Below are 24,269 nucleotides of genomic sequence, written 5' to 3'. Positions count from 1 at the left end.
AGGAGGAGCCACGACCGGCAGCGAATCGGCCACCGCGGATAAGCAGGCTGCTCCCCATACGCGCTATCCCGCCCTGCCCGCCGCGGATGGCGAAAGTGCGGCGGGGAAGCGCGGCCGCTGTTTGCCTGCGGCCGCGCGGGCCCGTGAGGGGGATGAGGCGGCGCCGCGAGGGACCCGCGCGAGCGGCCGCGCCGCGGGGCCGCCGGCGGCGGGACGGAGGTGGGAGCGCGCGGCGCCGCGGCGAGGAGGCCGCAAAGCGGGCAGGGGAGCCGGTAACCTGCGCGCGGGGCCGGGCGGGCCCGTGCCGCGGCCTGGCGCCGCCGCCGCGCCCGCTCCTCTGGCGCTGCCCGGTTTCCCACCGCGAAATGGAGCAGAAATCGGGCTAGGACAGCCCAGCCTTGCAAGGGCTCGTCCTTCTGATTAACTTTATATGCCAGTTAAGTGTGAGCGTGATGGCCTGCACCTACAGCTGTTCTACATTCTTGAAATTAATCAGTTGCTTACGTTAGCTTTTAAATGAATATATGCCTTAATGAACCCATAAGAAGGATTTTTTGGTTGCGTTTGTGTGCCTAACATTTGGTAATGTACCGAGATGCCAGATGAGAGTTTAAAAATGAGTTCTATGAGCCCTGTTTCACAAAACTAACTGGTTCATGTTTCCATTTTTATAGGAAGAAACAAGAATGGCACAAAAACAGCTGAAAGAAGCCTTTGTCAGTAACTTAAATGGAACTACTTTGCTGGAAATTTCATTAGGCTTTTCTGTAGCTCCATTATGTCTGCTTTGCAGAGGACTTCTGTTGATCTTATATTATCTGCACTATGGGAAACCGTTAAGTTTAAGGAAATACAATTTGCTGCTAGATTTTGTTGTGCTGATATCTCCTCTCCTGTTCTCCTGCACAGTCTTGGCTCCGGTCATCTTTTGTGTGCCTCCCATCATTGCAGCCATCTGTGCAGGAATATTTTCTAAAATATGCAGCCAAAGAAAACATGACGGTGGGGTGTCTTTTAGGCAAATTGTAAATGACTTCCAGAAGACATACTTAGATCCAGAATACATTCCATCAATAACTCTGTTCCGTGTTTATGTCAATGTGTTGACATCAATCAGTATATTAGCAGTGGATTTCCCACAATATCCAAGACGATATGCCAAAACCGAGACCTATGGAACAGGAGTTATGGATTTTGGGGTAGGAGCCTTTATTTTTTGTAATGCGCTTGTGTGTCCTGAAGTTAGACAAAAATCATGTGCAACACAACCAAAATTTTCCTTTCTGACCAGACAGTTTTTTTCCATTTGGCCATTAATTTTTCTTGGTGTGGGACGACTGGTTAGTGTTAAATCTATAGAGTATCATGAACATATTTCAGAGTATGGAGTGCACTGGAATTTCTTTTTTACCTTAGCATTTGTGAGACTTGCAGCATCTCTAATTTTGACCATATTTCCAAAAAGTAAATCTTGGATCGTTGCTATGAATCTTGCTGTATTTTATCAGCTTATTCTTAATATTACCTCTCTGAAGACGTTTATCTTGCATGGGAGCAATGGCAAAGATACTAGGGTTGGGTTTTTAAACGCCAACCGGGAAGGACTGTTGTCACTCTTTGGATACCTCGCCATATACATGGCTAGTGTGCAAGCTGGACTCTATCTGCTGAAGCGCAGAAACTCTGTCAAAGAGTGGATTGAAGCACTGCGTTCCCTAATCCTGGTGGTTCTTGTGCTCTTTTTATTTCTTCATTTGTCACAAGCACACATAGACCCCGTGTCTCGCCGGATGGCTAATCTGCCTTACTGCCTATGGGTACTTGCTCACTGTCTGACTTTCTGCATCTGTTTTGTAGCAATCGATCTCATGCTGGTCTTTACAAAGCTTCTGGTGAGGGGGGCCAGTGTGCCCTGTTCCTGGAATGTTTTACAGCCTGCCCATTCCAGTAAAAAGCATGACATGGAGACTGTGCCTGCCAAGGGGGAAAGCAAGCTGCTGCACATTTGCCTGATCACTGCTATTGATAAAAATCAGCTCCTGTTTTTCTTGCTAGCAAATGTTATGACTGGCGTTGTAAACATAATGGTAGATACAATTCACAGCAAGACTTCATTTGCATTAGGTGTGCTACACTTGTATATGTTTTTTAACTGCTTAATTATGTATTTGTTGCATGCAAAAAATATAGTATTAAAATTTTGGTGATTTCACTTAACTGGACCAGTTAAACTTTCTTTGCTGCTTTTGAATGATGGTGTTTTAATGGAAAAATGAGTATATTTTTCTGTATGTATGGCTGCATAGATGCAGTAATCTATAACAGTATAATTATGATTTAGCATTAGGGGATATATGTTTTAGAAAATTATTACCTGTTGTTACCTGTTGGAGGCAAGGCACTGTTTCTAAAAATACAGTTTTTGAGATCGTTTGCTGAATACTCATACTGCTCCTATAAACAGTTATGCAGACGAATAACATTATGACTAGTGAATTCTTTGTGGGTTCGAGAGATATATTCATATGCAAGTGCTGGTGTGATTAGGTAACAGTATATAGAGTAGTAGCGAGATGAAAAGTAAGAAAATGAGTAATTAGATAGAGAGAGGCTTAGCTGTGTCAAGATTTACCTACATAAGGCCCTCACATAGATAATACATAAGAATAATTTTTATATAAAATGTATTGAATAAGTGGATACTTACTTAAGAATGTTTTGGCCCTGGTCCTGCAAAGATTTATGCATGTGCTTGCCTTTGATGGGAGTATGTGGAATGTTAATCATACACTGAAATCTAAATTAGCCTGTGAATTAAAGCTAAATTTTATTTTCATCCTCAGTGGTGAATATAAATGAAGACCCTCGATAAAGAATGATGCTCTGAAGGATAAAACTCAACTGCGGATGAATTCATAAAGCATTTGCTGGAATTTGTGGTGCAGGTAATAAGAGTTGCACAGCCTTTTATAAGAAAATACAAAGATATAAAATAACCAGCACTCCCAACTTACATCCCAACTTGTTGTGACAGTTCATCTTTAGGAATGCTGTAAGATGTGGGCTTCAGCTCTACTTTAAAAGCACTCAGGCCCACCTACTGCTCTATAAAATTGTTTTGAATAGTAGTTTATTTAGAATCGTGTTTTGACAGCTGAGATGTCTCCAAGTTGGAACATTCTGTATTAATTTTATTAGCAAACAAACATCATGCAAGTAGAAAGAATCAGGAGCAATGGGTCTGGGGTACTAGCGCAGTGCTGACAAGAGCAGTTTCTCCATCTATCATAGTCTTCCTGCAAGCGCAGGGTGTTCGGTCCTTTCTGTTCACTTTCCTAACTGCATGGTGCATGTAGCAGTTCTTTCTGATCTCATTAAGTTGTTGAGAAATATATTAAAGATTGTGAGGAATTCAGAAATGGAATATCTAAATACTTAGGAAGTATAATACAAGTGGTCATTGATGGTAAATATCTGGTGTCAGTGCACGTGGGCCAGAAGTTAAAATTTCCTTGTCTATCAAACGTTATCTTAAAAACTTGTGGAAACTGAGGCTTTGAATCAGATTCCTTAAGGCAGACATGCTGTGGAATATCCCTAAATACATGAAGTTCTCTCTGGGTTTAGCCAATGAAAAGGTGAAGTCAGGATTATGTACTCAGGCTGTGCTGATCTCACACTTGTTTACTTCCGAGTTATAGTGATACATTCTTCAGAATTAAAGAAAAGCAGCCTGTATTATCCTGGGGACAAATGTAATTACAAGATGATTGTCACAGTTTATACCAGAGTTTTCTCTGGTATATTTAACTGGTTCATTTATATAAAACATGGGCCTTGCCTAGGGAAGAAGGGCCTCCTTAATAATGAATTGAATGGCACTGCTCATTTATGCAAAACTACTCATGGATATTAATTTTCGAAGTATTTGAAGCACAAGACCGGCAACGAGTTCTGCCTGCAAGCACAAGTCTATCAATATGATTCAAAATTAAGGCATTAATTGGGTGTGACAAAGCTGAGTTGTGTCTGGACAAGCAGCAAGCTATCTAGACGCCAACTCCATTTTGTGAAGCAAAAATTCCGTGGGAAGTGTGCTGTGTCTGCGCAGAGCCGGCTCGCTCCGCACAGCAGCACTCTGCAGACACCCTTCCCGGCTGCCGCTCTCGTTGGTTAGAGCAGCTGTAACAGCAGAGCTCAACAAACGTGCAGGGCTGTGCGGCACAGGGGACACCAGTGACAATGCCTGGCTCATCTCACCAGTGCCACAGTCGGCGTGGCAGCACACCGCATGGTGGGGCAGCCTCCCACTTTTAAGCCTCATGAGGCAAGGCTTTCATCGCTGCATTAATGAGATGATTAATTCTCATTACTTATTGTCAATAACAAACGTGGCAAATTCTGCCCCGCAGCAACTGGCATAGCTGCTAATCCCGAATGTTTGGCCTGTGAATAGTTGTGGATATTTAACCATGCTTCTGAAAGAACCAAGAAATGCAAGCGAGCACGCTTTGATCACAGGATTGGTACGAGAAAACGGCACTGCATGAGGTTGGGAAGATGCTGGAGGAGTTAACAGTGCAATACTGCTGTAAACACTTTATCCACATACACGTTAATGGCCGTTAACGGTTGGTAGGAGCAAGAAAGTTAAATTGCATTTCACTTTTGGGTTTGTTTAGATGAACAAACTTACAGAGATCTATATATAAATATGAAGGAAATCTAAATATTTGATTTAGATGTTACATGGTTAGTAAAAGATATATATTTCAATTAATAAGACTAAAATGCAGGTTTATAACATGCTATTGACTTGAATAGTAAAGCTTAGCATGGGGAAAACAAAAATGTTGCTTTGTCTTTGCTCCACCAAATGATTATGGTATTTTTGTAGGGCTGCAGGACAGAAAAAAAAATGTGGGAGGGCAGAGCTGATGATGTTTATCCTTAAGCCTGTTATTTGTTAAACACTACTGGTTTCCTCCCGAAGTTATTTTTGAGATTGGTTCCAAGAGCAGTGTGCCTTCCCTTCCACTCCAGTGACGTCTTTTCAAAAAGCCAAGCGTTATTTGAGCAAGCATCGTATTTCCATGCCTCTGTGCCCTGAAGAACAGGTATTTTTTCCAGGGAAAGAGCTGGGCGCAGGGGATGGCAGGTTGTCCGGGGGATCGCTGTGCACGCATGCCAGGTGTAGGAACACAAAATCAGGGGGATCGTGTTTCTGCTGCAGGTTGGAGGGACCCCGAGGGCCCCCTGCGCCCTCAGCCAGCGTTTCCAAAGCTTGTTCGAGGAGAAAACTCTCTGTATAAGTAGCATGGTGCGGGTCAGCACATAGCCGCGGAAAGGGCTTCCGCAGGGGCGAGCGGGGCCGCCGCAGGCGCTGCCCGGTGGCACCGGCTAGAGCCGAGCTCGGCGGTGGCGGCGCTTGGGGTGCATTGGAACGGACCCCCCGTTCCAGGCCCCGCCCCGGCACTGTCCCTCGCGGGAGGAGCGCGGCGGCCGCGCGGCCGTTCGTGACCCGCTGGCGCCGCCGCCGCCGCCGCGGGAGGTAACGGGCGGCGCCGGGGGGGGGGGGGGGGGGGCAGGCGGCGGCGTCTCGCGAGAGGTGGGCGGGCCCGCGGCGGGCGCCGGCGGGGAGGGCCCGGGGGGCGGCTCGGGGCCGGGCAGGAGGCGGCTCCGTGGCGGCGCCCGCCGTGTCCGCCCGCCTCGCAGCGCGCCCGCGCCGCCGAGCAGCCGGTAAAGGCCGCGGCGGGGGGGGACCGGGGAGGGCAGCGCGCCGCTCTGCTGCGCTCCGCTCCCCGCCGGTGGCCCGGGCAGGGCAGGGCAGGGCAGAGCGGCTGGACGGGCCGCGGTGCCGCCGCCTCCTTCTGCAGGCGGCGGCGGTGGGGGAGGCCCGGGCCCGGCGGCGCCCATCCTCGTCCCGCGGGTCGCTGCGGCTCCCGGGCGGGGTCCGCGCCGCCTCCGGCGCCCTCCATCGCCTCACGGCGGAGGCGGCGCCCGGGGCGGAAGCGCCGCCTCGGCAACGGCCCCGGGAGCGGCGGGGAGGCGGCGGCCGCCGGACTTTACCCGGTGCGCACGGCCAGGGCCGCCGCCGCCGCCTCCTCCTCCTCGGCGGTCCCTGCGGGGCTTCCGCGTCACGTCGCATCCCGCGCGGCCGCCCGCGAAGCGGCGAGGAGCTCCCGGGACCCGCGGCGGGAGGCGGTGGCGGCGAGGGGCGGGGGGGCGGCGTGTCGAATCGGGCGCTGGCGTAAAGCAGGCTCGCTCCGCCGCTGCTGAAAGTGCGGCGGGGAGGCGGCGCCGCTCTTTACGCCGCGGCCGTTGGCAGGAGCGCGCAGGAAGCGGCGGCGATGGCGCGGCTCGTGGCCGTGTGCAGGGACGGCGAGGAGGAGTTCCCCTTCGAGCGGCGGCAGATCCCGCTCTACATCGACGACACCCTCACGGTGAGTGCGGCCCGCGCCCCGCAGCGACCGCCGCGCCAGGCCGCCGCGCCGCGCAGGCCTCCCGGCCCCGCGCTACCGCGGCCTAACCCGCCTTTCCCATTTAATCTGATTATTTTCCCTTTCCACCGCTAAGAACAACGTGGGGAGAAAGTTACTGCTGCGTCGCCGTCTGCTTATAATTATTTTCAAGGCTAAATCAATCCTAAATATGAGGCCAAGCCATTTTTTTTCCATCTAATGGACGAGGATTTAGTAACGTTAAAGCCCAACTTCATGGCTAGTTAATCCCGTTTCTAAATAGGCAGGGAAGGCCTCACCATGTACTTCGTGGCTTTGGCCTAAAACATGTATTTTGGAGCCAGCACTACCTGCTTCTGTGTTTTCAGCAACAAATCTAGGGGAGTTTCAGTGTCGTTTGTGAATTGGAAACTGTTGGGATTTTGCTCACTGGAGAACATTGAGCAGGACTAAAATAAAATAAATGTAATTTGGAGGTTCAATAGTCTCATGTGTTCTCTATCGCTTGTTTAAAGGGAGGTTCAGAAATGGCCTAGTAAACAAATAGGGAGCAAACGGAGGAAACTTTTCCCCTACCTACCTTAGTGTTTGCTCTGTTTTTTAACAGGGTTGAAAATAATATTGTAATTGGGTCTCTTAATTATTCCTTTGGGATCCCCTTATTTCTCATGATGTATCTTGTGATAGTAACTGTTATGTTACTTAAATGGTATAAAATGTATCCACTGCAAATTCCTGTTCTCACCTTTTAAAATGGGAGAATTGATAAGAAATGCATCGTCAGCCACTTTGTAGTGTAATTTCTCCCATTTTTCAAAAACAATCAAACAAACAAACAAAAAAAAAAACAGTATCTTCAGGCAGTCTCTACCTTCTCCCACTCCTACTGCCCTGCTGTTTAGACTTATCTGTCTAAATCTCTCTTGTTTTTCCTACGCTTGAAAAGAAATTCCCTGCTATGTTTCTGTTTTCATCGTTGTAAATGAGTGCATGCAGGAGATTCCTCTCCACTGTTTTTTGCTCGTTTTGTGTGGCCTGTCATCCTGGTTACGCGTGCGTGTGTGCTCAGCACAGGCTCCCTGGGAGCTGTCCCAAGTGATACCTCGCTCCCTGCAGTGGCTGCTTGGCTGGGAACCTGCCATTAGGAACAGTGTGAGGTTCTGGGTCTGGTCTGCTGCTTGCACATTACTTCCTCTCTCCATTTCCCATATAGTTTAAATTCCCCCCCCCCCCCCCCCCCTCCACTCCCTAATACAAATGATTCACTATAGGTGTTTCAACTGGAATATTTACTGTAGTCTTCCTACTGGTGTCATTGGTTGTTTTTTTTTTGTTGTTTGTTTTTTTTTTTTTTTTTTTTTTTTTTTTGTGCTTAAAAAGCTTAAGAGAGAGTGCAAAGATTTGACTATAACGGGCAAGAGAGAGATGACTTCTGCTGACCTAAAATTATATTTGCGATTATAGTCCAGGAATTTAATTTCCTGCCCCAAGCTTTCTGCAGTTGCACGATGTTATCCTTATCATTTTACTTTTTACACCAGACAAAAGCCATAGTCGTGATTGAAGAAGTTCCTATAGCTGTAAACCACTTTTGTATCCAGCTGGATGAAAGGCATTTATGTAAGTGCAAGTCATCCTCACCATAAAGAAATGTTGTCCTGCATCCATTTTTTTCATTCTTTTCTGTTGTTAAAAAACACTTGAGTTTCTAGGTGATGTGACAGCTTTTATTTAGTAAAGCTGTGGAAACAGGTGAATGAACTTCTTAGCTTCTTTGTCTTGGAGTCTAAACAAACTCTATAATTTACTATTTAAATTCCTAATAAGAACTATTATAAGAGATGTAGTTGTTTTTGAAACATAATATTATATCTTTAGATTTGTTTAAAAATTGTGTCATTTGTTGTGTTGACCACTTTTAAGACTCTCAGAATCTAAACCCGTTATGACAATTTGATTTCTGTTATTCAGTTGGGAGCCCTAATCTATGCCTTGCATCTAGAAGTAGTGAATCAACGATGGCAAATTAGTAAATGCATGCTTTATAATGCTCTTAGACTTTTAACATTGCTTTGTAGAAACTGCTTAGTTGCAATGTGGTATTGCTGTGCTAAATCTGTTCACTCTCTAACACTTTTTTGTTTCTTATCTCTCAACTAGAAATTAAAGGAAGGTTGAATATTTAACCTTTTTTTTTTTTAAGCAGCCTTTATGATCTCTAGAAGGTATTGCATTTGATGTGGTATTGTGGGGATTTTTTCCTCAGTTCAGGGCATGATGGTGGTTGATGTTTAACTGGTTAATAAAATCCCATCAACCCAATGCATGAATTAATTTGGTCTTTGATAATTTCACTCTGTGGTACAAAACACCTAGGGGTGTGGTCTGATAGCAGGAGATGAAGGGAGAAAAAGAATAATAATAATCTCTTCTCTGCGTTTAGCCTGTGCTGCCCTTGCTTGCACATAGCTCTTCCCCCAGGAACATCAGATTAGCAGTGCAGGAAACCTGTAATTCTGTAGCAAAAACTAGTGTTGCTGGTAAGTGTGTGGGGGCCAGGGGCACGGAAAGAGAAGGAAAAGAAAGGAATATGGGAGAGGTCAGAATTAGCAGCAACTGCAGCGCTGTTCTGCACAGAGACCAGAAAGCTACACTACTGTTGCAGTTCTTGCACGTGTTGGATCATAAACTGCCTTGCTCTCTGGCCTTAGAGAATAGATGTTTATTTTGGAGCAATGCTGAGTGCCTGCGAAGCTAAATGTATCAGTTCTCTGGAGATAATGTCAGCAATTGTGAAGACAGCAGGGAGTTCTTTCTTTACCTTGCCTCCACCTCCCTTTAATTGACTGGTAAAGAATTCACCACACAACTTTATTTTGTTGTTGACTGCTATTAGAGTTGGTCTAATTTCCAAGTTATTTGATCTTTCAGTTTTTAAAATGAACTTAATGTATGCATCTTGATATATTTTGTATTTCTCAATTTGGACAAATCAAGTCAGTCTTCATTCCTCCTAATTGTTTTTTTTTTTTTTTTTCCTCCCCTCTCCTTCTGTGTTATGTTTTGGGCTGAAAATGTAATTTACTGATTTTTTTTTCAAGAAATTGCCCCTTTTCTGCGTGGTAAGGGAAAAGAAATATTATTAATTACTCTACTAGGAATCACATTGTCTGTAGGCTTAACATTTTAGTTTGAGCCACCTGAGAATCGCAGCTGTTCATACAAAACAAAGTATACCTTGGAGTATCTTGAATTAATATGGTTTTAAATTAGCACTTTGAAAGAGTAGACTCAAAGTCATTAGAGTGTGGTGACTGTTTCTTCATAGCTTTACATATTTAGTTAGGCTTTTGGATTAATCTGGATTTCAGTGTGTTGAAATACAGTAATTTATTTTTATTTTTTTAATTAAGGCATGGTTTCAAGTTATGTAAATAGTGTAGTACTGATGTTCCATTTAGTAACTTTTGCTCCCTCATAAAACAAGCTTCTTTATTAAGGATTGTTGTTTATAGACTGCCTCGGCTTTATATTAGTGAAGCATTTAGTTAAATTGGTAAAAAAATTCACTATCTTAACTGCTATTTTTTATCCTTTTCCAAGCTTTAACTATTGAGATGTGAAAAGAATGAGAATTTTAACATCCTTTCTGTCTTCTTCCATCCTCAGTGCACTTTCCAGAAAGTAAAATAAACTAATGGCTCTGCGGTTGGCTCTCTGAAAGCTTATTTTTTTCCTCTTTCTCACGTAGATGGTGATGGAATTTCCTGATAACGTGTTAAACCTTGATGGACATCAGAATAACGGTGCACAATTAAAGCAATTTATTCAGGTAAATCCATCAGTCTGTTTTTAAAAAAGTTTGTGTATCAGATCTTACTTTCCTTAGGTTTGCACTTTCATTTTTCCAGGAGCTTGTCACTATACATAGTAATGAATTACTTGAGAGATGCGTTATCACCTATATTACAATTAAATATTGGTATCAGAGTGCGCTGGGTGCATTCATTTTCTGTGTGTTGCAGCTTTTGTGTGTTGCTGCCTCTACAGGAAGCGATTGCTGAGCCTCTGATTTGAATTAGAAACTCATTAAAAAATGCATCTTCAGGGTCACTGCCCGTTTATACTTAATGGAAATTCCAGCTTCTAAATATATTTTAGTTTGTTCAAAATACTTTTGAATTGCTTATTGAAGTGCGTGTTGCTTAAAGATCAAATTCTTAGGACTTCTACTGAGGTAGAAGTAACAGGCTAGTTTATAAATAGTTTCTAGCTGAATAGGGAAAGACAGTTTTGTGGTCGTGTGAAACTTTAATAATGGAAACTTTTCTGCTAACACTCTGGCAAATAACTCTTAACACTGTTAAACCTGTTACAAATAAAAAAGGTTGTGCTGCTTGATATCCAAAAGAACTGGCCAGTTTGATGATACGCAGCTTGTACTTCAGTGTGGTCTTGACTGCAGCAGTCAGGCATGTGGAGCATATAAAGCATAGCTGTCTTGTGAGAATAGCTCGTTTTTACTGCTGCTGTGACTAGCACTGTAATTACTGAAAAGGGAAGGATTCCTGAAGAGTAAATACCCTTGACAAATTATTTAATGTGCCTTTTTTTAAGAGTGAAAACTCTAAATGTTATCTAATAATAATTTTACTTGTTATAATATGATAGAAATAAGATGAAGTGGAAATGTTTTTCAGTTTGCCTTTATGCTTTCCACAGGATGAATTATTTTGCTGTGTTGTGTGATGTTTTCTTATTTCTTTCTCCAGCAATTGTAATAAATAATTCTACGTTAGGAGTGTTTGATTGGTATGCATGACAATAATGCAGAAAATACAATTGTGGCAAAATGTTCCCTGTATAGATAAAATGTGTTGGCAAAGCTGTATTTTGTATAACCAGGGAAAAATCATGTTCACAGTTAGTACACTGACAACACTGTTGTTGTAGATGGAGCTGTGGATGTGGAAGGTGCTGATATTGAGTGCAGGTGTGGAGAAGGGACTCTCTCCTTGGTGCAGCTCTGCTACTGGAAGTTCAATGTTGTTGAAGTCCAAGTCTGTAATTCAGCAGTTAGAAGAAGAAATAGAAAATATTTGCTTGCCTGTGTGTGTATGTATATGGATGCATTTGACAGAGGAAGCAGGAGAGGCTCTTGAAGGTGTCTATTGGTGTAAGAAATATTAGATGGTGTTCTCTTTAATGTTTCATTTTTAGCATGCATTGGATGTTACTCATTAAAATAAAATGCTTAATGCTGAATAGTAATGTCCATGTTTTTTCAGGTATTAGATTTGTGATGTGAAATGACCTGTAGTCTTCCAGGAGAAGTATTGCCAAACATGCTTTCATCTGAATAGGTTTATTTTAAAAAAGGTTTCTATATATGCAAATTACTAGGTAGTGCTTAAGAATTCAGGAAATTCCTACCTATATGCCCAAGATAAAATGAATCTGCATAGAGAACAAAAGCTTCTGGAGTTATGTGTGAGAGCTCAGGTGGAGCAGAGGGCTCTCTGATGATAAAGATGGGGATGTATGCTGTTCCTCTAGAAGCAATATCTGATGATTTGAGTGTATAACGAGAGAACAAGAGGGGAAAAATAGTTGAGGATAGACCCTAAGATTTGAAGGAGAATTGTTCCTGTGATGCTATTTGGGCGTGCTTTTATTTATACATTAAGTATTGTAAGTGATATGTGGTAAGAGATCGGCTTGCCTCTCTGAGCACTGCACGGAGTTTCCCTCTAAAGTATGTTTTAAAAGAGTGCAGTTAAAAGTAGAGAAATCTGTGAACAGTTCAAGATCTCCAAAATAATTATTTCATTTCTTCCTCTCTTTTTAGCGGCATAGTATGCTTAAACAACAGGATCTAAATATTGCCATGATGGTGACATCACGCGAAGTTCTGAGTGCGCTTTCGCAGCTGGTCCCGTGTGTCGGATGCCGTCGCAGCGTGGAACGGCTGTTTTCTCAGCTTGTTGAATCTGGAAATCCAGCACTTGAGCCCCTAACAGTAGGGCCAAAGGGGGTTCTTTCTGTAACTCGAAGCTGTATGACTGATGCAAAGAAGCTTTATACGCTATTCTATGTGCATGGGTAAGTTAAACCCAGAGCTATCTTAAAACTGTTCAGATCATTCTTATCATCTGGGGAAAAGAAGAACCAGCTTCCGCGTATGTTGCTCTTCTTTAGCTTCCTTGTTAGAGACACTGAATCGTTGCAGGTTTTCATCTGATAGCTCATACTTGTTTTACACAGCCAGGTTAATCTAGTTGTTGTAATCTGTCTAACCTGGAGGAAAAAAAAAACAAACCCCAAGGACCTCATCTTTTGTATCATCAGTTGCAGTGCTCTGATTGCAGCTGAAAGATGGTGGCATTAAACACTTAACCATTAGTCTCCAAAGAGTGCTGCAGTTTTGCATGATCTCTGAAAGAGAAAGGCTTCTTTACCCCACTACTCTGAGTAGAAAATGTACGTAGGAAATGTACGTTCTGCGCTTGAGCAGAACAGTAACACTGAGGGAGGGGAAACCCTCTGCGTTTGGCTAGCACAATATGTAGCCTCAGTGTCATTTGTTTTTCGGCTGTCAACAGAGCAGGCAGCGACTGCTCACCACGGGGTGCTTGTGCCTTCCAGCTGGCTTCAGCTCCTGCTGCTTCTTGCTCCACTTAGCAGGCCAATGGGAAGAGGTTAGTGCAGAACTGGGGACAGAGGTTTGGAAGCCAAGGCAGGTGTAACTTGGAACACATAATGTACTCCTAGTAATTCCCTAGTTGTCATTGTTCCAGTTTTATTATTCATCAAGTAAAATGATGTAGTAGTTTTTTTAGGTTGTAGGGTATGTTATTTTCTAGGGTTTGCTTGGAAACATTCTTAATACACTTTCCTGGACTACTACAAGTTTGTGGGTCATAATGAGTAAACAGTAAAAGTAATTGAGAATATGGAGAGAATTTTTAGGTTTAGTGTTCATTAAGGTACTCTTCTCTGACGGATGAGCTGAATTGATACCTTTACATTTTCTCTGGATAATTATGTTTTCATAATGCTAAAGTTATGCATTTGGGCGTTTTTCTGTAGGTCCAAACTGAATGATATGATTGATGCAATTCCCAAAAGCAAGAAGAACAAGAGGTGTCAGCTGCACTCCCTGGACACACACAAACCAAAACCTTTGGGGTAAGTTTATTGTGCAGCATCCAAACTAAAATATTTAAGGAATGGAACTACAGATACTCATTTCCTTTTAAGCACAGAGATCAATTTTTATGCATGCAGTTTGCTTGCTAGAGTAGAAGTGTCCAAACCATTTGCACTGTGGTAGATTTCAAAAGTTTTGTGAGGGAGAGGAACAGGAGTGCCCAGGAATTTTGGGCAGCGTAAGCTGCCTGGCTTGCATCTTCTTCGTCTTCTTAACGAGGTGTTGACCAATGATTGGACCACTGTGGTTAGTTGTTGTGTATTGACATTTTTCTAGTCAGTCGTGTTCTGTTTCTGGTTAAGCAGGCAGACTGTCAGAGACTGATCAGGGTTTCTAGTTGCAGGGCATGAGTTTTTTCTATGTGCACTTTAGTTTCTTTGGATTTAGGCTGATTCCCCTGAGACTGATTTAGACACGTGGAACTTGACACTTTATTTTACTTGCCCTCCTTGAGGGTAGTAGTGGATAGTGATTATATCCTATTTACAGATGTTTCTTATAATTGGTTTAAAGCTTATATTAAATAAACAATCTATAGATGTATATAAAGGAGGAAAAAGGAAAAAGCACATTTGAAGTTTTATGAAAGTGTTAAATCTCTTCATTTTGTTTATGATAATCTTAATTGTTTCTATTTTAAAATGTATATCCTGGAATCTATATGTACTATTTTGGCCTAGCAAAATAAATATGAGACTGAAAGAATAGATAATGTTGCTTTTATTTGCTCACTTTATACTGGAATAAATCACCTTAGTATTTGAACAGTGACAGGTTAATAGTAATGTGTGGAAGAACAATGTTTTAATGTATTAGAAGTAAAGCTTTGGGCTTTGCCTAATAACATGGTGTGTGGACAATCAGTGTAGTTTACTTAAGAGATGTGGCTTGTACTCCGCTTGCTCAGTCAATATTCATTTATTATGTGACTGAAGTGATCAGGGTGTATCAGTACTGATAACTCTCCAAGTCAATCTGCTGCCTGGAGTGGAAGCAAATGTGCTAACAGCCTAGACTGGGAGATGTCAAAGAGGATGATGTTACAAAATAAGTTTATCAGTTTAAAGCTTCTGTTTATCTCCATTGCAAGAAATGTCTTCCGGCAAATTGTGCCTTTGTTAGTTACTTTATTAAAAAAACAACAACAAAAAGGCTTTGAGTTGTATTTGTGCGTTTAATTATGCAAGTTCTCTAACTACAAATACCAGCTAATACCACTTGAGAGTTGCTTGGCATTCGTTATTTGTCACTGCTCTGTTTCATTTGGGGCTAAGGGGCTTTTAACTTCTCAGAAACAAACATGCAAATACAAATCCAGCAATTAACTGAGATAATAGTATAAATACATACTCTTGAGGTACTAATTATTAAATAGGAGTGTTTCCTCCCCTGTTTTTTTTTCTACTCTATTTTACCTATGCATGAGCTTAAGCAGAAATGATTTTTCTGATCAAATGTCAAGTGTAGTCAAACCTGTAAGTAAGCATGACTTGCTTTTTAAAAGCTTATATTTTGCTGCATAAGAGTACTTCAAGTACGGTAAATGTACATAGCTTTAGGGTAAAGCGTCCTAACAATTTTGGATGCTAAGTATAGGTTTTTAAATGATTTCTCTGTGGTGATAGAGATGTGGAAGTATGACTTTCCCAAATTGCCATTTGAAATGCAATTTGCCAAAAATGTTAAAGTTCTTATACATTTATGCTTAAGGTAATATTCTGAAAAAATGCCTTTTAGCGATATTTGTTTTAAAGTCATGGTGGTTCTGGGTCTGAGAATGTGGACAAAAAACCTTGCATCTCAGCTGCCCCTTCCTTTTCTGGAAGCTCAGACTTAGCCAATACACTATTCAGGGTAAATTGAGGATTTTTGAAGCGTTTTGATAGCATTTGTTTAGGAAAAATAACTAGCTCATAGTAGACTTGGTAACCTATAGTATAGGTTTAAAATTTCTTTTTAATACTGTGCTACAGTGAAGGGAGCAGTAGCACACTCAGTACAGAGAAATTAAATGCAGATAAGAAAAGTAGTGAAGACAGCAGGAAGGACAGCAAGTGTAGGATCACTTTCCACTATGGACCTTTCCAGGGAGCAGTCAGGTAAATGAAAGATGCTTTATTTTGCCTCTTTTTCCCTTCTAAAAGGATTATGTCCCCTATTTGTTACTTATGATTTATTTTATTTCTTGCAGGGGCTGTTGGATGGATGTGTGGGAACTCATGTCCCAAGAATGCAGGGATGAAGTAGTTTTAATTGATTCTAGTTGTCTTTTAGAAACATTAGAAACATATCTACGAAAACACAGGTATGTTAAGAAAATCAAGAGACCTTCATTTAGTGTAATACATGCTACGTGTTCTTGAGAATCAAAATGTGTAAACTGCACGCTTTTTTGTTAGAATTAAATTCTAAAATTGATGTATTACAGTTGGATATGTATTTCTTTTAAAATGTGATGAAAAATATATAAAACAAGAGTTTTACTTATAACTTTAAAACTATCTCCTGACAATGATCAGTATTTTAGCAGCAATTTCAGCATGAGCAGGCTCATGAACATGTGTGGGGTTTTTTTTGTTTGTTTTTCTTTTTTTACTATTCTTTCTGTTAGTGGTATGTACACTATCAAGAGATAGCAATAATTCAAAATTTAGGTAGCTCTATTTTTAAAAAATAATTTTAACTGAGGCCTTTAGGACTGTGTGTGTGAGAGCGAATTTTGGATTCCTTTTGGTGCAAAATTAATATTACATTTGTACGTTCTTAGTAATGCAGAATGTTGATGTTTTCTGTGCACAGAACTTTTTCCTTTTGTGATAGTAATTGAGCTTTTACTTCTAGAAGTAACCCATTCTGTTTGGGACAGTTTTCTAGGCTTTTGGGGAATATATGCAATTTTGGAATGATATGAGGTAAACGGAAGCAGGAGGAGATTTTTAGGCTTGGTGTGGCTTGTAAATGACTTTTAAAACAGGAGTTTAAGTGCAAGTGCTGTTACTTCTCTCTTGCAGGAAAAAAATAGGCCACTACATTATTGTTGCGTGTGTATGGCAGTTATCATACTGATGAAAAAGTTTTGATTTCCAGCAGTCTCAAGGTTTTGATATAGGCTGTGGGGGCACAGATGGGTGCGTGGGTGGTGGTGTGGAAATAACGCTTTGGAAACAAAGTGTGGAGACTTTAATCTTCTGTGGCATTAAACATGCTGTTGGCAGAATTCCTGGCTCTAACCTGCAGTAATACTGCTGTTTTATTTCCTTCCAGCACAGAAATTAGCCTGTTATCCTAAGTCTATCAAACATCAAAATGTATTTCACTTTATATTGTCATGTGACAGGACAAAATAGGGAAGGAAAAAGCCCTATCCAGAGATGAGACGAAGAGCAAGCTTTTCAAGCTGAGAGCTGAAATGTGAGCAGCTCATCTGCCTCGCATTTTTAGAATAATATAGCTGGAAACTTTGTGGCTTCTTGAAGATGGCTACTATTTTAAAAGAGAATGAGCTTAATCTGGTTGCATTTTAGTTACAATTGACTTCATAGCTATACTATCCTTTTATTAGTTATCTGAGCTATATCACATGTTTAAGCTGAATACATTGTGTTATTAGTAAACCTTGTTTGGCTGCCTGTGTAATAGTCTAATAATTCAAAATATATTTAAAGAGATTTTTAGTAGTGGAAACAAGAATCTTGCACAGCAGGCAACAAATGAAACATTTTTTGTTGTTGTTGTTTGTCACTGACTTAAGTATATTTTAATTGCTGTAAAGTAACTCAATGTGCTACTTGAGGAATATTGTGCTGGCTTGTCCTAAAATGCCTTTCACTGCTAAATTTCCGTTTTTTGAACAAATGTGGAATTACATACCCATCCATAAATGTCTTCATATTAACCATTATCCGATTTATGCCTTGGAATGTGAAAATTCATATCCAGACTTACAGTATATGCTAGGTAGTTATATAATAAACTTACATGTCTTACTCCCATAGTGTTACTATTTTACCTTTTGAAGTAACATAAGCAGTGGTAAACCTGGTTTAAATACAGCATGTACTATTGCATAGCCCAGTATGTTGTAACTCAGAACAGGCTGTTCTAAATTCCTGCTTGAATAAGAATTCAGTTGTGTTACGTTCTGCTTTCATACAGGTTTTGCACTGACTGCAAAAATAAAGTACTTCGAGCCTACAATATTCTTATTGGCGAGCTAGACTGCAGCAAAGAAAAGGGCTACTGCGCTGCGCTTTATGAGGGCCTGCGCTGCTGTCCCCACGAGCGTCACATACACGTCTGCTGCGAAACAGATTTCATTGCACACCTGCTGGGCCGGGCCGAGCCAGAGTTCGCAGGAGGGTATGAGTATGTAATTTGCTAGAGTGGGCTATCTAGCGCTTTGCTTCTTTATTTTATTGTTGAATGTATTTTGCAAAAGTGATTTTTTGCCTCTGCTGTGTACTAAACTTCTGAATGTAAATATTTATGCCGAAGTATACTTGCAAGATAGTGCTTCAAAGGAGTGAAGGTTTTGTATGTGCTTTTAACTTTAAAGTGTATTTAACTCTCAAGGTGAGACTGAAAGATATTGCTGAATGTCTTCTAGTTCATTTGTTCGCTCACTAGAGCTACCTGCTTTTCCACTGAAGTGTTCAAATATGCGAAATAGAAAGAGAGCCTTGGGTGAAAGTTGTACTGAATGCCAAGTGTTCAACTTAATTTTGTAACCACTTGTATATTATATTGGTTTCTGAACTTATTCTAACATCTTAAATGTTAAACTCTAACATCTCTAATGAAAAATACCATTCGGAGCTTAATAATTTACAACTAGAACGCAGTCGTGATTAGGAGGGAAAAACATTTTGTAATTATTTTCCTTAACAGATGATAGATACAAATTAGTACTGAAATACTTTGTTGCAAGGTGAGTATGTATGAGCTTAGGTGCATGTTGATAAACTTTAACCGACACTGACACAAGTGTCCAGGAAGCTGAAACTTTTGCTATAAAATAAATGAACATTCTAGTAATTGAATGGCTGCTTCGCTTTGGTGTTAAAACTCCGTAGATCCCTTCTGTTAACAGTAAGCAGAGGCTGGTAGTATAACACTTTTGGAGGCTGCAGGGTGGAAGGAGCAGTGCAGCTTTACAGGGCCTTGCACAGATGAGTATGTCAGGAAAGTACTGGATTTATTCAGCGCTCAAGTAGTGATTTATTTATTATTTATTTTGACATGGTCTTTTCTATTTTGCATCTGCATGCAGCACAACAGAAATTGATTTTAAAAAAGCCATTCATGCAAACACATCTTCAGCTGTACATTTCAGAAATACTTCATTAAACTGCTTTGATCTTTTGGTAGACTTCCAGCTATTTTAACAGTATCTGTGCTTTGGATTGACTTTTTCTTTAGAAGAAGAGAAAGGCATGCCAAGACAATAGACATAGCCCAGGAAGAAGTTTTGACCTGTCTGGGCATTCATCTTTATGAAAGATTGCACCGAATCTGGCAGAAGTTGCGGGCTGAGGAACAAACGTGGCAGATGCTTTTTTACCTCGGCGTCGATGCTTTACGCAAAAGCTTTGAGGTAAAAAAATCTAACGTGCACCTGAAGTGCTCTAATGACTGTGTGCATTTACACTATTCATTTTCTGCTAACACATGGTGGGAAGGAGCTTTCCAGGTCTTCCATTTTATGCCTGATAACTGTAGGCAGCAGCTGTGTAATATTAATGTATATTAAAACCGAGTTGTGTTCATCAGTGAACTGTCCCAGATGTTGAAGATGGGCGCTTGTTTGTAGTGTGTGTAGGAGCAAAAAGCAATGTGCTGGATTTTCTGTATTTTTTCATTCACAGTGAGGTTCCTGCTACTTTTAGCTTTTAAAAGCAGCTCTGGTTACAGCAGGTTAAACAGCTCAACAGTTTGAGTAATTAGTAAAAGTGAGGTGGTACTTTTGAATCAGTCATCACTGCTTCATCTCACATTGACTGTGCTCTGTGGCTGGTTTCAAAGCTTTCCAGTGATTCTCTAAACTCTGGAACTTTAGACAGAACTGAGCAATTTCTTCAATATATTCAAAAAAATTGCTTTACACAAATACCAGTAGATGTGTCTTCACCTTTGTATTTTTGCTTGTTATATTCATAATTGGGGAGGAAATGCAAAACCAATTTTGGAAAATTCATAGTGGAATTTTAATTCTTAAGTATTTCTCTTTTTCTGTTACTATGGAAGTAACATTGGACTAGGTGTGCTGTGGCACATAATCATGTTTGTCTTGGTGCATATCTATACCTGTTCTAAGCATATTGCTATTCATTAATATAAATTTAGGTACCTACTATGATTTTGCTATATCTACAGATCCGCAAAAGTCCATTGCTTTTAACGGAAAGTTGTGAATGTGGGCCCTAAATTAAATAAATGTTCCTGCATACATGATCTCTTTCAGCAGTCTAAATTGAGTGACTAAATCTGAATGGGCAATTTTTTTCTGGTGCTGATAATTGTGTTGTTGTGACTTTAACATAAATAGTTGCCAGTTATTTTCCTCCTCCTTTTTCTTTATAAATGTAAAAGCTTGAGTTATGATTAATGTCTATAAATAGATCTAAAATCTCATAAACAGATGGCTGTGGAAAAAGTGCAGGGTATTAGTCGATTGGAACAACTCTGTGAAGAGTTTTCAGAAGAAGAAAGGGTGCGAGAGCTTAAGCAAGAGAAGAAGCGCCAAAAACGAAAGAACAGGCGGAAAAATAAGTGCGTGTGTGAGATCCCTGCTCCTTTGCAGACAACAGAAGAGAAGGAAATCAATCAAGCAAAGGTAAACATTGATAGCTGTTGGTTTCTGCTAACAGGTGTTAGATAACTAGACTTTTAATTTGGTGCCTTATTTCTCAGCTCTGTGCTGAATTCTAGAATGCTGAAGAGGTTTTTACTGTATTTTGTTTCTGGGAACTGATTTTGGTCACTACTGAAAAATATACTAACTTCAGATTAGTGAAGTCTTTTTGTAAAGTGTTTGCTTGGAACTTTTTGGTCTCTTTTTAATTATAAATTTAATCATGAATCTAGGTAAAGCAGGTTAGAATGTCTTTTAAATTGTCATTTCTCAAAGATGACTCTAATATGGAAATTCAAATGCTAATCGAAGACAACTACCATTAACTTCTTTTGGGGATGCTTTTTCTTCTGTTGATTCAACACAGACTGATCAATAAATGTAATTATTATTGTACATCTTGGCCAAACTAAAATTCTGTTAACTGCAGATCATATTGTTGTGTGGAAAGTAGGGGCTTTGAGTTGTCTTGTACTTCTAAAGAATCATAAGAGTGTCTATTATCAATCACTACCAGCTGTTTTGCTTTGTGGAAAGATTATTCTTTTGAAAGGTGCTGGCTGAGCTACTTTCGTTACCTGCATTTATTTTTTGTGTGTTTGTTTTTTCTAAGGAAAGTTCAGATTTCATGGAAAACAGTTGCAAAGCCTGTGGTAGCGCAGAAGAAGCCAACAATTGTGTAGAAGTAATTGTTACTAATGAAAGCACTTCTTGCACCTGTCCTAGTAGTGGTACCCTATTAGGCTCACCTAAAATAAAGAAAGGTATGTCAAATTTCATAATTTTGCATTTTAAAACCATCACTTATCAGGCAGTGCTGTTCAGAAAATCTTCTAAAAAAATTAGAGGTCTAAAATGTAAGAAAATAAACATTTTAAGAAACACCTGCTGGCACACATATTAATGAAGAGTGTGTAAAAGCTGCTAGAGTTGACAGTAATTTTTCACTTCATCTCAGGTTTGTCTCCACACTGTAATGGTAGTGACTGTGGCTATTCATCTAGTATGGAGGGCAGTGAAACAGGGTCTCGAGAGGGATCAGACGTGGCCTGCACCGAAGGCATTTGTAACCATGATGAAAACGGTAAGTTTGGCAAGAGCTTAATGTTGTTCTAGTATACAAAACAAAAAGCATATCAGAGAATGAATTTCCCTGTCTCTTGCAGGAGATGATTCATGTGTCCATCGCTGTGATGACAAAGAGGAGGATGGAGATAGCTGCGTGGAGTGTTGGGCCAATTCGGAAGAGAATAACACAAAAGGCAAAAACAAAAAGAAGAAAAAGAAAAGTAAAACTTTGAAGTGTGAGAATGAACATGTAAGGATCTCAGCTTACATCAGAATACTTATTTTATAACTACTCTGTAATGTATGCAACTAACATATCTCCAATTTGGATGGTGACAAATTTAGTAAATGAGATGTCATAGAAATCCATGTTGTCTCCACCCAAATTTTTGTAACTGAAGTCCTTCCTAGAATAATTTATTGTGAATTAACATGCTGTTCTTCTCCCCCCGCCTTCCTCCCAATTCTTCATTTAGGAAATATTCTTGCACTCTTTTCCTTTATTTTTCCCTCCCACCTCTATCTGAAATTTGAAATCTTTCATTTTTTTAACGTGGTTAGTAGTTCACTACAAACGTTTTCACTTCTAGATTCAGAAACTTGGAAGCTGTATTGCAGATCCAGGTAACAGAGAGACCTCAGGAAATATGCACACAGAGTTTCATCGTGACAAGACCAAAGACACACATGCTGAAAGCTGCTGTAGCTCAGAAAAAAGTGGGCAGCAATTGCCTTGGTTCGAGCATATGAAAAATGTGTCACAGTTTGCTGAACCTACAGAAACGTCACTTGTTCCTGATACTGGAAAAGGTGCCAAGAGCTTAGTGGAACTCCTTGTAAGTAACCACTTATTGTGAATTTTAAGTTGTAGCTTGAAATCATTGGGGTGGAGGTTTATAACTCAATGTCAATGAAGAACTCTGACAGCAAGTAACATAACTGAGCCGGAGGCCCATAGCTTACTCTCCTGGCATTTAGTTTGTTTGCTTGTGCACTTTCTTTGTAAGGTGTAGAATTCTGTTGCTTTGCAAGGAAGGGGGAATTGTCTATTGCTGCAACTTAGAGAACTTGTATTATCAATATTCATTATTGACGATTGTATTACGTCTTGGAAAGAAGTTGCATTGTTGTTGCCTTCACGTCTCGAACGTTACTTCCCAGCACAGACTCCTCAGACAGTTTTCTTCCATTCTCCCCCTTCTCCTTGCTTTTACGTACCGCACGTGAACATCCAGTACAAACTCTCCTCTCCCAAAGGAAACTAGCTAAGGCCGAAGGTAACTTTGCTACAGGTTATGACTCTAGGCTGCGTCTTATTCAACAAATAGCAGAACACTATGATTCGAGTGACTGGATTAACAAGTGAAGACTCCTCGTGTCGTTGTGATACGAAGGTTAGGGCTTTGTTCCGAACAGCTGTGGACAATGTAAAATCGAAGGACGGGTGTGTGGTATAGGAGGGCTCGAGTTCTTACGTGCTTGTTTTCATTTGTAGGATGAATCTGAATGCACTTCTGATGAGGAAATCTTTATCTCACAAGATGAAATACAGTCCTTTATGGCAAACAACAAGTCTTTTTACAGCAATAGAGAACAATACCGACAGCATCTGAAGGAGAAATTTAATAAATACTGCCGCTTAAATGATCACAAGAGGCCCATTTGTAACGGTTGGTTGACAACGGCTGGAGCGAACTAAATACAATAAAATAGCTCTGTCTTTCAATGAAATTCTCAAGATGACTACTGCGCCTTCTCTTTCTAAAACTTAATTTAGTGACTTATGGCAAAATTTTATCTTAAATTAATGTGATTTTTTTTTTCTTTGTTTTTTTTGGGGGGGAGGCTGGTGGAGGTGATTTCATTAATTTTGTTCTTTCTCCAGGCTTGTATCTTTAGTTGAGTAGCTGTGCAAGCCTCTCTTATAATTTAAGCCATCTCTTTTCATTAAATGTTTCTCTTACTGTGAGACTTACAAAAAGCAAACTAGTGGCAAAGTAATGTTGTACCTATAATTCTGTACAGAATGACAATGAGCTGAATATAAGATTTTACAAAGTAGACATCCATTGGCAAAATGTTTTGGATGTAATATGTTAAAGCGCAATGTGCAAAATTTAAATAAAGAATATTTATTAATATGCATAGTAAAAGTTGGCGTACATGTTTCTGCTTTAAACGCTCACTTCCAGCAGTTTGAATTCTTGCTCTTTGGTGCAGATGGGCAGCCGTCCTTTCAGTCTGTGTAGCTTCGTGGAGGTAGTTGTAATCTGAGCAAATTTTCGTGGGGTAAGTCCTGTTACTTCTGTGGCACTCATGAAAACCATTTAACTCGACTGTATGATTCTGCACTGTCACACAGTGTAGAGATATTCAAACTATTGCAAACAAGCCGGGTTGTTACGGACCTGGCCATGTTAGCACGGCGTTGTGGCCAGCCTGGCTGGCGCTGTGCTTGGCTCCGCGTGGTTCCGTGCTGGCAGCGTCTTGGGTCGTAGCCTGGCACGGTGCTGCCGGGGTCCCCAGGCCGTGCTGTGCTCTGTGGACTTGCTGTGTGTGTTTTGCCATTGCTGCTCTGCTAAAGGTCAGCATGGTTAGCGTGTGGTGATACTGAGCTTGTTGGCACGGAGCCTGTAGTGTCTTGCGGGGCTTAGTTTAGTTTTTTGTGAAGGTAGTTACT

At 40.9% G+C, this 24,269-nt stretch overlaps 2 protein-coding genes across 3 annotated transcripts; both read left to right on the top strand.

The window, feature by feature from the left end:
* Positions 1 to 120: 120 nt before the first annotated feature.
* Positions 121 to 2,212, top strand: PIGW (phosphatidylinositol glycan anchor biosynthesis class W). The gene is made up of 2 exons (XM_088535849.1): positions 121 to 219; positions 675 to 2,212. The coding sequence occupies exon 2, from the start codon at positions 687 to 689 to the stop codon at positions 2,205 to 2,207; it is 1,521 nt and encodes a 506-aa protein (XP_088391975.1). The 5' UTR covers positions 121 to 219; positions 675 to 686; the 3' UTR covers positions 2,208 to 2,212.
* A 3,428-nt stretch (positions 2,213 to 5,640) lies between these two features.
* GGNBP2 (gametogenetin binding protein 2) lies at positions 5,641 to 23,742 on the top strand. Of its 2 annotated transcripts, none has more exons than XM_088535830.1 (14): positions 5,641 to 5,739; positions 6,329 to 6,443; positions 10,213 to 10,293; positions 12,310 to 12,563; positions 13,551 to 13,649; positions 15,863 to 15,976; positions 17,827 to 18,030; positions 19,090 to 19,264; positions 20,309 to 20,503; positions 21,135 to 21,285; positions 21,480 to 21,605; positions 21,688 to 21,839; positions 22,180 to 22,425; positions 23,085 to 23,742. In XM_088535830.1, the coding sequence occupies exons 2-14, from the start codon at positions 6,351 to 6,353 to the stop codon at positions 23,286 to 23,288; spliced, it is 2,094 nt and encodes a 697-aa protein (XP_088391956.1). In that variant the 5' UTR covers positions 5,641 to 5,739; positions 6,329 to 6,350; the 3' UTR covers positions 23,289 to 23,742. The 2 variants fall into 2 exon arrangements, with proteins under 2 accessions (XP_088391956.1, XP_088391947.1); XM_088535821.1 differs by having other exon boundaries at positions 17,827 to 18,036.
* Positions 23,743 to 24,269: the final 527 nt, after the last annotated feature.

This window comes from Tinamus guttatus, unplaced genomic scaffold, assembly GCF_059628265.1.
Source record: "Tinamus guttatus ecotype Peru unplaced genomic scaffold, ASM5962826v1 Tinamus_guttatus_pri_ptg000043l, whole genome shotgun sequence".
Lineage (NCBI taxonomy): Eukaryota > Metazoa > Chordata > Aves > Tinamiformes > Tinamidae > Tinamus > Tinamus guttatus.
This window is presented reverse-complemented; position numbering and strand designations above follow the sequence as displayed.